We start from the raw sequence: 14,297 nt of genomic DNA on the forward strand, positions 1-14,297 counted from the left end.
TTGATGCTTTTCCAAGGGGCAATTTTTAAAAATTCAAGTATCTAAAGAATTTAAGGTCATATAAGATGGGCCAAAGTTTGACTAAATAGCTCAGAAGGGGCACACACATATATTTTCCCTTTGACTGCTTATGATTTTGGTTTAGAGATAGGCTTCCACCAAGAGTTACCCTCTATTTATTCCATCAATTAACAATCAATCAATATATATGAATCACCTACTATAGTCTAAACCCCATTCTATGAATTGTAGATGTTAATTACAAAGAAAGAAAGAAATCTTTCCCCAATAGTAGCAGTCCTTAGAGATAAATTTTAGGCCATTGGGATTCATTTCTCTTGATTCAACAGGCTTGACCTATTTAATTGACAGGACTGATACTCAAACATGTCAGGTCTACTGACCAAGGAAGTTGCCATTTTATAGACATATTGATCAAGGAGAGCATTTCAAGTGGTTTTTACTGTGCCACTAATAAATTTTCTGGGTTCCAGAAATATCTATCTGCTATTTCTTTCCACAAAAGATATTTCATGATATATATATATATATATATATATATGTGTGTGTGTGTGTGTGTGTGTGTGTGTGTGTGTGTGCCAATAGATAATATTTTTTCCCTTTCACATAAAGGCTGGGTAGCAATCTCATCTTGTCTGTATTCTCTGTAGATAATAATCAGTCTTTTCCAGATGTGTTCAAAAGAAAAGAGCATTCCCTCCCCCTTGTTCCCTCAATCTTCACTCCCATTCCATTCTTGCTGAGGATTCACATCTGTTTTCTGATACGGGAAGTTAATGAAGTAGAACTGGCTTAAATACATTCCTGTTATATACAACTTTTATATACACAGGAATAAAACAAAAAGCCCCAAGTGTCAAAGAGAAATGTATAAGAAACAGGGTACTTTTAACTGCATAAACATGTTCTTCACAGAGTGTAACTGCTATAGTACAGAATCACTACAAGACTTAAATCATTCTTATTCTAATGAAGCTCAGAAATAGACAGTCACATTCTGAATGGTCTAATTTCCTTAACACCTCATGTGCCCACTGAGAAATAATTTGCTAGGGCAGAGCTTTCTAATCTTAGATAATTCTTCCTCCTTCTCAAAGGGTCACTGGGAAATGTAATGAGATTTTTAATCCCTACTGATGGACAGTTCTCTTCCCCTTTGGGCTTTTATATATTTCTTTTCTCCATACTGGATAGACTCCAAAGTAATTGGGACACCTTGAATGATTTTATATGACTTTTTTTTCCTTCTTTAAATTATTTTTTCTCAGGGCAGAAGTTAACCTCTCAACAACTTTATGTTTGTCATCTTCATTCTTAATGCAATGAGTATCAGAGGAGTAATTCTGAAACTAGAGGTAGTCTCAGAATTTTAGTAATGTCCCCATCAGGAATGAATTGAAGACTTGATATACTCAGTGCAAGGTCTTCAACTTTACAGGTTAAAGTAAACTTCTTAAGGCTTGACCAGAATTAAATGGGGAAAAAGATGTGGCATCATTAGGATCTTTTTGAATTTATAGAATCATACCTTGGAGGTACCAATGGAACCTAAGAGACCAAAATATATCTGTCCCTAAGGAGAGATGATGGGAAGACCTCATTCTTAGCTTCTCCTGCCAGGGTAGCCAATCCTCTGCCAACTTCAAAAGAAGAAGATGACAAGATGAAACTGTGATGATGTTGCATGCCTGCAAATATTCAAAAAGATTTTGAAGGAATGAAGGAAATCCCAAACAACTCTCTTAATAAAACAGCAATACAAGAGAAAACACACATAAACTCAGTATAGCAAAGTGAATTTTCTTTTCATAAAGACTGGGGAAATGAAAGGGAGGAAGCAAGGAAGGAAGGAAATGAGTATTATATAACACATGCTTTTCTAAGTACTTTACCAGTATTATAACATTTGATCCTCACAACAACTCTATGACTTAGGTGTTATTACCATCTCCATTTTACAGTTGAGAAAACTGAATAAAATAAAGGTTCATTCCCAGGGAAATAAAACTAGTAAGTGTCTAAGGCTAGATTTGAACTTAGATATTCCTGACTCCAAGCCCTGCACTATCTACTATACAACCTAGCCAACTTATGTGAATGTAATTATTTTTGTTAAATATTGATATAATTAATTTTTTTCAGGTTGTCCCGGGGCCAAGAAGAATGAATTCCTGACCAGTGTTCTGGATGCTCTGTCAACTGATATGGTTCATGCTGTTTCTGATCCCTCCTCCTCATCTAGCAGGTAAATTAAACTTAATTTTGGAAAGATTGGAAATGAACATTTCAGGTATGCCCTTGATACTGGCTCCACATTATTAGAATTGGGCTTAATTGATATTGACATTAAAATCCAAAAAATATCTTCCTCTGGAAATTTTCTTTCTGTCTCTCTGACTCTGTCTCTGTCTCTGTCTCTGTCTGTCTCTCTGTCTGTCAGTCTCTTTCTCATCTTTACGTGTTCCAAGGAAAGGAAGCTTTAGCACTGAAGAAAGTAATAGGATGAGACAGGCATAGAAATTATTTTTGAAGTTCAGAATCCAGGAATAGAGCTGGGGCAGGAATGAAGATTCAAGGATATTTATTCTCTTCAGTTATTTTTTTCCATGTTATTTAAGAGTAAGACATGAAAAAAAAAAGATAAGCTGCTATAACAGAAAATGTCTATCATCACTGGTTTAACCAAATCATTTTAATAAAATAAGAACCAAAAAGTCTTAGCTTTTTGTTTTATATTATGGGAAATTTTTTTCTGAAAAATAATTATAACTTAGAACACTTGCTCTACAAATGCAGAAAAATTAATTAATTGCTAAATAAGAATATATTTATAAGTTTTTAGAAAAGTCAGTAGCATGAGAGACTGTACTAGAGAATCTAACATACATGAACTTATTTTCAAATCCAATCAAGTGGATCTCATCAAAATCCTAGAAACCTCCCTACCATGCCTGAATAATAAGCTAAGAGGATTCAAAAGTGAAGAACATTCCATCAATTCAATTCACTCAGCACTCATATAGGTCCTACTCTATGCAGGGTACCATGTAAGGCACTTAAAAAAAAAGACAAAAATAAAATACATGTGCTATCATCAAGAAGTTTACATTCTGCAATTTCACATATGCAAATCAGTGAAATGATCCATTTTGCCATTCTTTCTGTATAAAGTCAAAATCTCAAAATAAATATCCCTCCTAAAGAGGTTTGCATTTTGTGATATTGAATAGGATTCCTGATTCAAGGAGATTATTATTGGCGAAAAAGCATCAAATTAATTTTCTCTTCACACACACACACACACACACACACACACACACACCTTTCAGAAATATCTACAAAGGAATGAAACTTTGACGAGGTAAAAGCAAATGAACTAGAAACATAGGAGTTCACTTTATTAATTTCCTGCTGCTTCATGTTTGAATTGGGATATCTTGAATGAAACCATAGGATAAGGATGATTTTGTTAACAACAAATTGGTCAATACCAAAGGCAACCTCTGACTTTCAATAGGTCAAAAATTTAGGAAGCAAAATGGACAAATTTTTGATCTGTGTCAAAATGCAAAAATAAAATATTTTTCTAGAGCCTTAGAAAGACATCATTTTTTATTCATGCAAACATATGAGAGTTCAAATGTCATTGCTACCAAAAGTCTAAGCAGAAGGAACAGACTACTGCTGGGAATGTTGGTAAATTGCTTCTGTATTTGGGAGAGAAGGCAATAAGTAGCCAGGAGGAGTAAGGTTAGCTTATCTAATCTCATAGTTCTGTCTACTCTTCTTTAATCCTTAAGATAATTTCAATTCATGTTATCTTTATTTGTAGTCTTTTTCCCCACCGCAACTAGACTTTAAGCTTCTTAAGGGAGTTAGGTCATATGTGGCAGAGTACTCTGGATATAGTAAGTAATCAAACGTATTTTTTAATATTATAAAAACAATGAATCTCAAGGAAGCTCCATATTTTGTTTTTATTTCAGACTTTCAGAACCTGATCCTAGTCACACTCTAGAAGAGAGAGTGGTCCATTGGTATTTCAAACTACTTGATAAGAACTCCAGTGGTGATATTGGCAAAAAAGAAATCAAGCCTTTTAAGAGATTCCTTCGGAAAAAATCCAAACCCAAGAAGTGTGTGAAGAAATTTGTTGAGTATTGTGATGTGAATAATGACAAATCCATCTCTGTTCAAGAGTTAATGGGCTGCCTTGGTGTTACAAAAGAAGAAGGTAAAGCAAACACAAAGAAACGTCATAGTAAGAACCTTTTCTAACTTTTTAAGTCTTGTTTAATATGTCAAATCTTGACATTCTGTTTAGAATTTTTTTTAGATTTTGAAAATCACTTTTACTGCATACAATATTCACTAGTTTTGAAACAGGAAGAGGTATCATTTTCATGCTGCTTAAATCAATAATTAGCCACTAGGAGAGAGTATAAATTGTCACTCCTCTAGGGATAAGCTAAGTTGAAGCAGGTAGACTTTACATTGTCACTTTAAAAATCAGATCATGGATGGTAGATGAGATACTTTGGTTTCTTTTAAAAAACAGCACGGTACCTCCAGTTCTCTAAAAGGCTTATCTGAAGAATCAGAAACATTTTATGGACCTTTCATCTCTGGGTCATAGACACAAGGGGGAATTTGGAGAAACTGCCCTATATTTCTGGACTCAATATTCTCACCTGGAAAGCTTAAGTTCTCCCATCTTCTTTCCCAGTTATTTATAAAGGAAGGAGAGAAACACTAAGCAGTGTGGGAATTAAACAGTAACAGTTATATCTCTTCTTATTGTGACATTTTCCAACATGCCCCAGAAACATTTTATTACCATTACCAAATTGGGCCTTTCTTATATGGAATCAGTAGAAAGAAGACAACTCTAGGAATCCAACTATGAGATCTATTTTTTGAACAGTATTAGAATTGGCATTGATATTCATAGGAAAGACTTTTTTTCAAGCCTAAAGGAATTCAGACAAGGAAGGGGCTGATGAGACAGGCTCTTTAGGACCTTCATCTTGTTTTTTTTTAATGAAGGAGACAGATGTAGGTAGGAGTTTTATGTATTCAGGTGAGATAGGGATTTCTCTGGAGCTAAGATTGCTGCTCTTGGGGATAAATTATTTGATAACATTAACTCATGGAATAAAGAAAGATAAAAAATGTTGCCCAAATCCGGTATATTCACTTCTTCTTCTACAGAGACAATGAGGTAGCAGAAAATAGATGGAGGGAGGAAGTGCTAATAATCAAACAAATTTAAATCATATATAAATTTATCAGCATGGTAGGCATATACAATATTAACTTTCTTATTTTAATGATTTCAAATGTGAGCTTCTTGGCTAATGACAAACTACAGGAGAAACCAAATCATCTGAGTTTTGACATTAAAAAAAAAACATTATCTTGCTTTAGTATTGATTCTAAGGCAGAAGAGCAATAAGGGCTAGGTGATCAAGATTAAGTGATTTGCCCAGAGTCACATAACTAGGAAGTGTATAAATCCAGTCTCGAACCCAGAACCTACTGTTTCTAGTCCTAGATCTCAATCCACTAGCTACCCCATTGACATTTTCACTCTATAGGAAAACAAAGCAACAGAAAGCTAAAGAAGAAATGCTGTGAATGATGGCAGAGAAACATGTTAGTGACAAAAAGGGCAATAGTGACCCTGTGCTAGTCACTTAAACCCAGTTACCTAGCTTTGCTATTCTTCTCTCTTAGAAATAATAGTAAAATAGAAGGTAAGGTTTTTTTTTTTCAAGAAGAGCAGGATACTTGTAAGATTGTTAGAAAACAAATGGACAATTTGCTGACTTTCTTGGTATCTGTGCAGTATGAACAGAAGGTAAGGAAAACCACAGGAAGCTGGGTAGATAGACCTCCAGCAGCAAATTGATGGAAAGCACCAGATTAGAGTTTTAGAGCAGGGCAGGTGTTGATGAATTATAATCTGCATTATTGGAGCAAATACCTACATGGATGAGGTTATGGATCCATTGTTTTATTAGCAGTATTAGAGAGACCTGAATATGTTTGTTGACAAAAGAGAAGAAAATGGGTGGAGGGAGAGAAAATGAAGATGGGAAAAAGATGACTGGTCTTTCCACACACAGACATCCCTTCTGAATATTTATTATATTAATGTCATAATTCATTGTGCCTATATAAAAATAGGTCTAATATAAAATAGGAGTTTAAATATGCCCAATATAAGATAGGATTTTATACGGTTAAATGAAATTGTTCTATTTCTGAAGAATTAGAAGTCATTTGGACCATGTGTTTGTAGTACTTAGCATTCCTCAAAATAGACCTGAGGATTATTACCAGTCTTAATAGTATATATATGCACATTCATATATGACTGTAAGTCCCAATAAATAATCATTTCCTAGTAAACATTTCCTTCAGAATTTCCATAAGAAAAATAATGGTGTACATTTGTACTAGAGAAATTGCATTATATTTTAATAATAGTTTCTCTGATAAACTTGAATATTCAATTCAGTTAACAAACAATTATTTAGTGTTTTGAAGGGATACAGAGACAAAAAAAATAGTCTTTGCCCTGAAGTAGCTTCCATTATTGTGGTGGTAAGGGATAAAATGTACATGCAAATAAATAACAATGAAGTACATGGAAAGTAATTTCAAAAGGGAAATAGTGGCTGTAATTGGGGAATCAGCAAAGGTCTTATGTAGAGAGAGGTATTTTATGAGCAGTTCTTTGAAGGAAGTTCTCTAGAGGTCAGAGAAGAGGAATGAGTACATTTTTGACAGGATTGATGACTTATAAAAAAACATGGTGGTTGGGGATGGGATGTTGTATGTTTGGGAAATAGTTGGCAGGACACCTTGACTGGGAAAGAAAGGGCATAAAGAGAAATAATATGAAATAAGGCCTAAAAGGTAAGTAGATTGGAGTTAGATTATATAGCATTTTTAAGACCCAGTTAGAGATTGTGCATTTTATCCCAAGTGCAATAGAGACCCAATAAAGATAAGGGATGAATTTATAAAGTGGTTAGATTGGTGTTCTAAGAATTTCACCTTAACTGCTCTGTGAAGAATACATTGGAGTGGAGAAAATGGTGGCAGGGAGGCCAATGAAGAAGCCATTGTGGAATAGTCCAGGGGAGAGGTGATGATTTTCATGCTTTGTGAGAAGGAAGGAGAGAAATGCAATCCAAATGCAGGCTACAGTCAGTGTACTCTACTTTGTGAAACAAAATATAATTTTAAACACATTTCTTTTTTCAGCTCCTAAAACCAACTCTGAAAGCACTTCCAACAGACAGGTAAGTGAGCCTTTTTGTAATGGCTAAAATCATGTGCTAGTAATTGATCTGATTATATATAATTTGGGTTCTATTGGTGATGGAATACATGGCATCTTTAAAGAGAAACCACCACTTGCCAAATGTATTTTCAGCCTTCTTTCTAAAGTTTTCAAACTGATGATGTTTCAGTGAATAGTTTTAACATTTCTTCTTTTGGGGGGAGGGGTTATCACACTGTAGAAATGATAAATCCTCAAGATTGTTTCCAACTAATTATAATTTTTATCTTTTAAAATGAATTTTTAAAAATACTGCTTCTCCTGGGGCTCTTGAGAGTCAGTGTATTTTGTACAACTCAGTCAGCTGTAAATAATTTCTGTAAGCAGGTTGGGTTGATTGTTTTTATAGGTAAGACTCTAGTCATAAAAATATTGAATACTCCTTTTTTCATTAAAGCCTTCTAATAGATAGATAATAGATAGATAATAGAATAACAATTCCATAGGAAGAACATATAAGCATATACTGAACATATATGTTATTCAGTTATGTTGACTCTTCATGGCCCCATTGGGGTTTTCTTGGCAAAGATACTGGAGTGGTTTGCCATTTCCTTTTCCAACACTTTTTACAGATGAGGAAACCAAGGCAAACAGGACTAAGTGACTTGCCCAGGGTCCTACAGCTAGTAAATGTCTAAGGTCTGATTTGCACTCAGGTATTCCTGACTCTAGGACTCTGGGACTCCAGGACTCTTATCTACTGCACCACCTTATACCAAATATTTGGGATTATACTGAATATATGAATTCTGTCTCTATATGCACCTCTATTATGTGTGTAGTTATAAATTCAAATCTATGGGTATACATTACATATCTATGTATAAAGATGATGAGAATGCAAACCATTAAGTGCATCAATTGTGATGTCTTTTTCTACCCTCTCTTTAGCTCCAATAGGGAGTATTTGCCAGAAGATAAACATAGATTGAATCTGTTCTCTGTCTCTCAAAGCCAGGGCAAATCTCCCTCCTTCACTTCAGCTAGTCAATTTGTTATTTACTTTATCTCTTTTGCTTGTTTGATGTTCCCTCCACACCTCCCAAGGCAAGCTAAGCTTTTGTTGTGGGTTTTAAGTGGAGACCTCCTACACACACCTTGGCTAGAGCTTAAAACCATTTCACAGGGCAAGATGTGTGATAAGTTTTTTCTTTGTTTAGCAAATGTTTATGGTTTTCATTTTGAAAATCCCTCCACAAATCACTTACACATTAAAAGTGGGCTGGCCTGAAAACAGTCAAATACCGGAACTCCCCAAATTTTCAAAGGATTGCTTTAATTAGATGATGACAATTACTGGCACACGTGCCCTATCCACCATCACTCCTGAATAGTCATTTCAAAACACTGCCCCTCTTTTCCATTTTCAAGTGTTTCAGATTCTTTGACACTATGAAATATGAACTTTTAATTAAGCTTTGCTGTGTGAGCCTTCAATGACATATATGTGCTATAAGACTAAAAAAATAAATGTTTCTTCTGAGGAAAAACGATAATGGGAGGATGTACCTAGGAAGATGTAATTTTCCTTTAATACTTAAAAAGAAAAGAACATCACTGAGAAAGCTGACCCATCTAAGCCTTCTTCTCAGTTCCCTTCTCCCTTTCTATTTGCAATTATATCTGATTAAATCAATATCATTTGCTGTCCATAGTTAAATGCATAATTCAAAATGTTGCTCCTTTCAACTCATCTGATATACTGAAATGTAGCTGAGAGTTCTGTCAACTTAACTTGATCAGTTTCTTAGTAAAATCAAATAATTCTTATTTTCTTTAAAAATAAAAAACCTCTTACTTCTTAGTATCAATTCTAAGTCAGAGTTAAGTGACTTGCTCAGGATCACACAGCTAAGAAGTACCTGAACCCAAATTTGAAATCAAATCTTCTAGACTCCAGATCTAGCCCTCTATCCACTGTGCTACCTAGATCCCCCTCATTTATTTTTTTAAGTAAAGTGAGAATACTATGTTTTTAAGCAGATCACATTGGATAATGTGAAAAAGCTGTATTATTTCTTAATCTATTTGTATGTGTCTTAGATATCTTTGGCAATTTTGTAAAATAAAACCTTTTCATATTAATGTTTTTCAACATTAAAAATATTTAGGATTAGAAAGGGAACCAGTTATATTGAAATAAAGTTATCAAAATATGTTTCCTAAAAAGTGCACAAGCCTTAGTTTTACAACTTGACTTAGAGAAATAAAATTTGAAAATAATTTGAAATTTGAGAATAATTTTTAGACTCGTTACTAAGACAGATTTGAAAAGGAAAAAAATAAGGTTGGATATAGGGCCTAGACTTTTGCTTTTATTGGTATAGGGGACACTGGGATAAGCAAATTCTCTTTATCAATTCAGGTCAGCCCCTTCTCTGAAGCTTAGAGTCTTAGAGAGTTGCCTAGAGTGTTGACAGGTTAAGTGATTTGGCCAGGATTATGTCAAAATCAAGACTTAAACCAAAACTTCTTGACTTTGAAACCAGTTCTCCAGCCAAGATACCATACTGCCCAAGAAAACTGACTTTAACCTTAAAAAGTTTGGACCCTAACTTTTGACTCTTAAATATATATATACAACATTTTCAAGGAACTATAAATTCCTGCAGAATATAAAATGCATATATCATTTTAAAACTTAATCAATTGCATTTCTGAATGTACTCATTTAAATAAATTAAGCTTCTCATTCTTTAATAGAGCATAGTCAATAAAAGTATTTCTAATTTTTGCCTCTTCATTTTTATTTTTCTTACAAACTAATTTATGTGCATATCATGTCACTAAGATTTATATACATATATGTTATTTATATTACTATAGTTACTATTATATATTAGATGATAGATAGTACATATTGTGAAAAGATACATTTTTAAAGTGATCAAAAGTGTTTTTTAGACCACTGCCAGGAGGTTGTTTGGTGGTACAATGGTCAGAGTGCCAGGCCTGGAGTCTGGAGGACTTGGGTTCAAATTTGGCTTCAGACATTTCTTAGTTTTATGACATTGGGCAAGTCTTTTAATTCTATTTGCTTAGGCCTTGCCCTTCTTAGACTTTTTTTTTAAAGGCCATTTCTAGTTCTGATTTTTAAGTGCTCCACAGCAGTGTTGTCAAACTGAAATGAACAGTGGAAAAAAAAAACAAAACAAAACATAAATAAGGATCCTCATAGGTTATCCATATATTGACTTAAATATACATATTATCTTTATCTGATTGTATTTTTATTCATTTTGTTACTGTTTCCATATTGTTTTTTTTAATATGATCCCTTCACTAGAGAGCATTGTGGGCCATGTTGGACACTTCTGCTTTATGAAGCCATTGGTAAAATTTGCTGATAGCCACCTTTTGCAGGTCATTTACATGGTAGCCAACATATGATTGGAGAAACATTCCTACAGTCGTGTTGTGATTCCATGAGCTACCTTTAGAGGAGATGGGACCCAAAGTGCATTATTGTTTGTTTCAGAATGCCTCTTGCTCCATTTCATTGTGTTTCATATGTTCCAATAACTCAAATCAAGGACTTAATCATTGGGGCTCAGCAATATGGTATTCCTAGGAACAACTAGTTTCATGGTAACTCCACCAGTGTGAGAATAGAAGGTAACTGATCTTGAGGTTCAGAGTGGAACACCAGATTGTCCTGTGTCAAGATATTGCTCCTGACTTTGGTCAGCAGGACAAGTACCAGATATGCATTCTGAGTTGGCTCTTTTGCCACTGCAAGTAATTGAGGAATGCTGAACCAGTGTGATTTTTTCTCCTGTTTACCTCTGACAACCTGCATTTACCAAATGAGTAAAAGGCAAGGACACAGTCAGTGTCATAGAACAAAGATTCTGTGTGTTTGTGTGTGTGTGTGTGTGTGTGTGTGTGTGTTTCTGTATGGAGCTTAGTTATCTGGATTATACAGTTGTCAAACCTGTGACCTTAGCCTAAATAGCACCTATATCCTAAATGAGTGAGGTGGAAGATGATTAAAAAATAAATAGCTGCATTTATCAGGGAAATATTTGTAAATGAATTTTTCTGAGGGGAAATGAATAAAAGCACATTCTACAGTTGAAACTAATATTTTTGTAAAATCTTTCCCCAAAAGAGCATGGTATTATTAAAGGGAAATCAAAATCCTGAGCTTTCTAATTCCCCTTGAAATAATATTTATCTTCTTAACTGATTATTTTTCTCTCGCACACACATTTAATATATGGACAGATTCAATATCTTTTTGGTTGATGTCTTTGATTTGAAATATATTTGGGAGGTGAAGGGGTAGGTAGGGATTACGAAATGGAAAATTTGATATCTACACAGAATGTTGACTATTCATTAATATGATACTCAATGATTATTTTAGCAGGCAGCTTTCATTACTTTGAGATCAACTTGAATCTGCTGGGGTTGTCTCTTGATGGAAATGGAAATCCTTATTTGGAATTGAATGGAAATGGATTAATCTTTAAAAATCTAAATTATATTCTTATATGAATACATATATACATACATACAAATTCTTAATTGGAATTGAATGGAAACTGATTAATCTTTAAAAATCTAAATTATATTCTTATATACATAGAACATATTTAAAGTTATTTTAACACATGACTAAATCAGCCCTTTTAAAATACTTGTCTCTCTTTTTTCAGCCAAAGAAGCAAGGATGAAAGGCTATCATAACAAGGCAGATCTTCGACATGTGGGAGATTCCCTCACCAAAAGGCAATTAAAAAAAAACAACCATAGTATTTGCACTTTGTACTTTAAATGTAAATTCACTTTGTAGAAATGAGATATTTAAGCAGACTTTTAATCTGTGAAAATGGAATGGTTAGTTTCAAAAAATTAATCACATACAATGTATGTGTCTTCTTTTGACCTTTGAAATCTGTACTTGGTGGAGATGTATTAAGTTTGCATTTGAACTTTTTTAAATTTTAAAACATTTTTTCTGCAAACATTAATGGAGTAGATGCCATCTTCTGGTAGTAGATTATCTTGGTTCTAATACCACGCCTCTTTTCCTAACCAGTACAGCCATTTAACATAGTTATGCTGACATTTTGCTTTATTTGAAATCTACTGTACTCACAATATTCTTGAATCGGTTTTGGAATCTTTAGGTTTCCAAAAAAAGAGTTTGTAAAATACCGCTGACTCAGCTTCGCAGTTACTCAGAGAATGCATCCATAGCACAGGGAAGGGTTTCCTTTGGGTTTGTTTTGCTTTCCCGAAATCATGCTCGTGCAGTGAGCTATGCAACCACTACAGGACTCAAACAACTACATTTAGTGCTCTTGTAGGAAAATAGTTGTGTGTGTTTTTTTTTAAACATTTGCTATGCACCTTCCATTGTAATCTTTTGCTTAAGTTTTGCCTTTGGCTCAGATTAGTCATGCAGCAAACTGAAAGAGAGTGAGGTGAATTGGAGTGTCACTCAAAGCTGGTCCTGCCAAACCCTAGAGCATGCTCCTACTGCTGTCAGGACAAGGCAGTAAAGAGGTAGATTTATTTCGGACAGTAAATCTAATTATGGAGAGACGAGGCAGGCTAAACATGCTTGTCTGTCTTGCTTTTTCCTTACACCTGGCAGAATCCTCTCCCACCTGAGGCTGTCCCTAGGTCCATTAGAAGGTAAATCTATCACCTCAGTAATGATGAACGGTTGCCTTCCTGAGATATGGCCAGCCAGCATCAGCTGTGTTTTAGCCATTGGCCATGGAAGCCAAGGAATTCTGGGAGGCTTTCATATCTTTCTTTCCTCTCACCTTTTGGGAGTGCCTCAAGCAAGTAAGAATTTGCAGGTGAGCTAAGAATTCTGTGTCCCATGGATTCCTGGGAGAAAAGATTCAGGAGCTGAATTCAGACACAGTGTAAGCAGCAGAAATGTTCGGTGTCTGCTGGCATCTCCAAACCTGGCACCCCGAGGAGGAAACTTTACTGTAATCAAAGGGCATGAACTTGCTTAGTTAAGACATTTGGGGTATGACATGCAAGTAGTGAATGACAATTAGCTGTGATGCTGTCTAGGCTTGGACTTCTGGTTGGGAAAAAAAAATCTTTATGGCAAATAAAACACTCATGGAAAAAGACATGTATGAATATATTTTAAATGTGCAAAAATCAGAACTGTAATCATTGGAGCAACAGGAAAAAGTACAAATGTGTTTCATTTTTGTTTAAAGAAAGGGTTTGATCCAAAATTTATTTGGTAATCTTTCATATTGTTAAACTTTGAATTTAATCTTCTTCTTAGATTAAAATACAATATGCTATCACAGCTGTTTCTTTGTCTTTTATTCTAATAAATATGAGCAACTATGTTTTCATAAAGGAATATAATGGCATTGCCCATATAGACAAATAAATAGAAGTCAATTAAGTAAGCAGCCAGCCCTCCAACCAGCTTGCACTGAGAATTGCTATGTGTTTCACATAGAGTTGGCTCCATGGGATATGCAAAAATATAAAGGATGGTCTCTGACTATAAAGAGCTTTCAATGTCATTGGAGAGCTAACACACATGCATACAACGTAATTACCACACTGGTCCAAATATCCTCTGTAGTAGTCCTCTTCCTGGCAAATCTGGCTTGTACAAAAACTGAATAAAATTTACCTTGCAATGATTGGCTTTTCTCCAACTGTGTATGAATCTGGATCAAAGGTTTGCTCTGTTCATTCTTCGTCCTTTTTTTCCTCTCCACCCAAATCAGTTCTGTGAATTTGCAGGAACACCAGCTTGTCTGTGTAGCTATTCACAATTCCCAAGTCCCTGCCTTCCTATTCTTGACCTTGGTAAGGGCAATTCAGAACCCCACAGCTTTCCCTTGGGCTCTTTTTTTACCTATCCATCCATTTACCTTTATAGTAAATATATTTAATAGAGTAATTTTACAAAAGTAGT

The 14,297-nt window shown here is 34.6% G+C and overlaps 1 protein-coding gene across 4 annotated transcripts in view; it reads left to right on the forward strand.

Moving 5' to 3' along the window:
• Nucleotides 1-13,668, forward strand: part of SMOC2 (SPARC related modular calcium binding 2) — a 276,372-nt gene extending 262,704 nt beyond the window's left edge. For 2 of the 4 annotated variants that reach the window (XM_007484917.3, XM_007484915.3), the window contains 4 exons: nucleotides 2,164-2,266; nucleotides 4,008-4,282; nucleotides 7,297-7,334; nucleotides 12,040-13,668. In XM_007484917.3, coding sequence (XP_007484979.1) covers nucleotides 2,164-2,266; nucleotides 4,008-4,282; nucleotides 7,297-7,334; nucleotides 12,040-12,057 — 434 coding nt within the window. In that variant the 3' untranslated portion in view covers nucleotides 12,058-13,668. The remainder of the gene's footprint in view (nucleotides 1-2,163; nucleotides 2,267-4,007; nucleotides 4,283-7,296; nucleotides 7,335-12,039) is intronic. The other 2 variants (XM_056819061.1, XM_007484918.3) reach the window with 1 other exon arrangement.
• Nucleotides 13,669-14,297: the final 629 nt, after the last annotated feature.

Source organism: Monodelphis domestica, chromosome 2 (assembly GCF_027887165.1).
Source record: "Monodelphis domestica isolate mMonDom1 chromosome 2, mMonDom1.pri, whole genome shotgun sequence".
In the NCBI taxonomy this organism is placed as follows: domain Eukaryota; kingdom Metazoa; phylum Chordata; class Mammalia; order Didelphimorphia; family Didelphidae; genus Monodelphis; species Monodelphis domestica.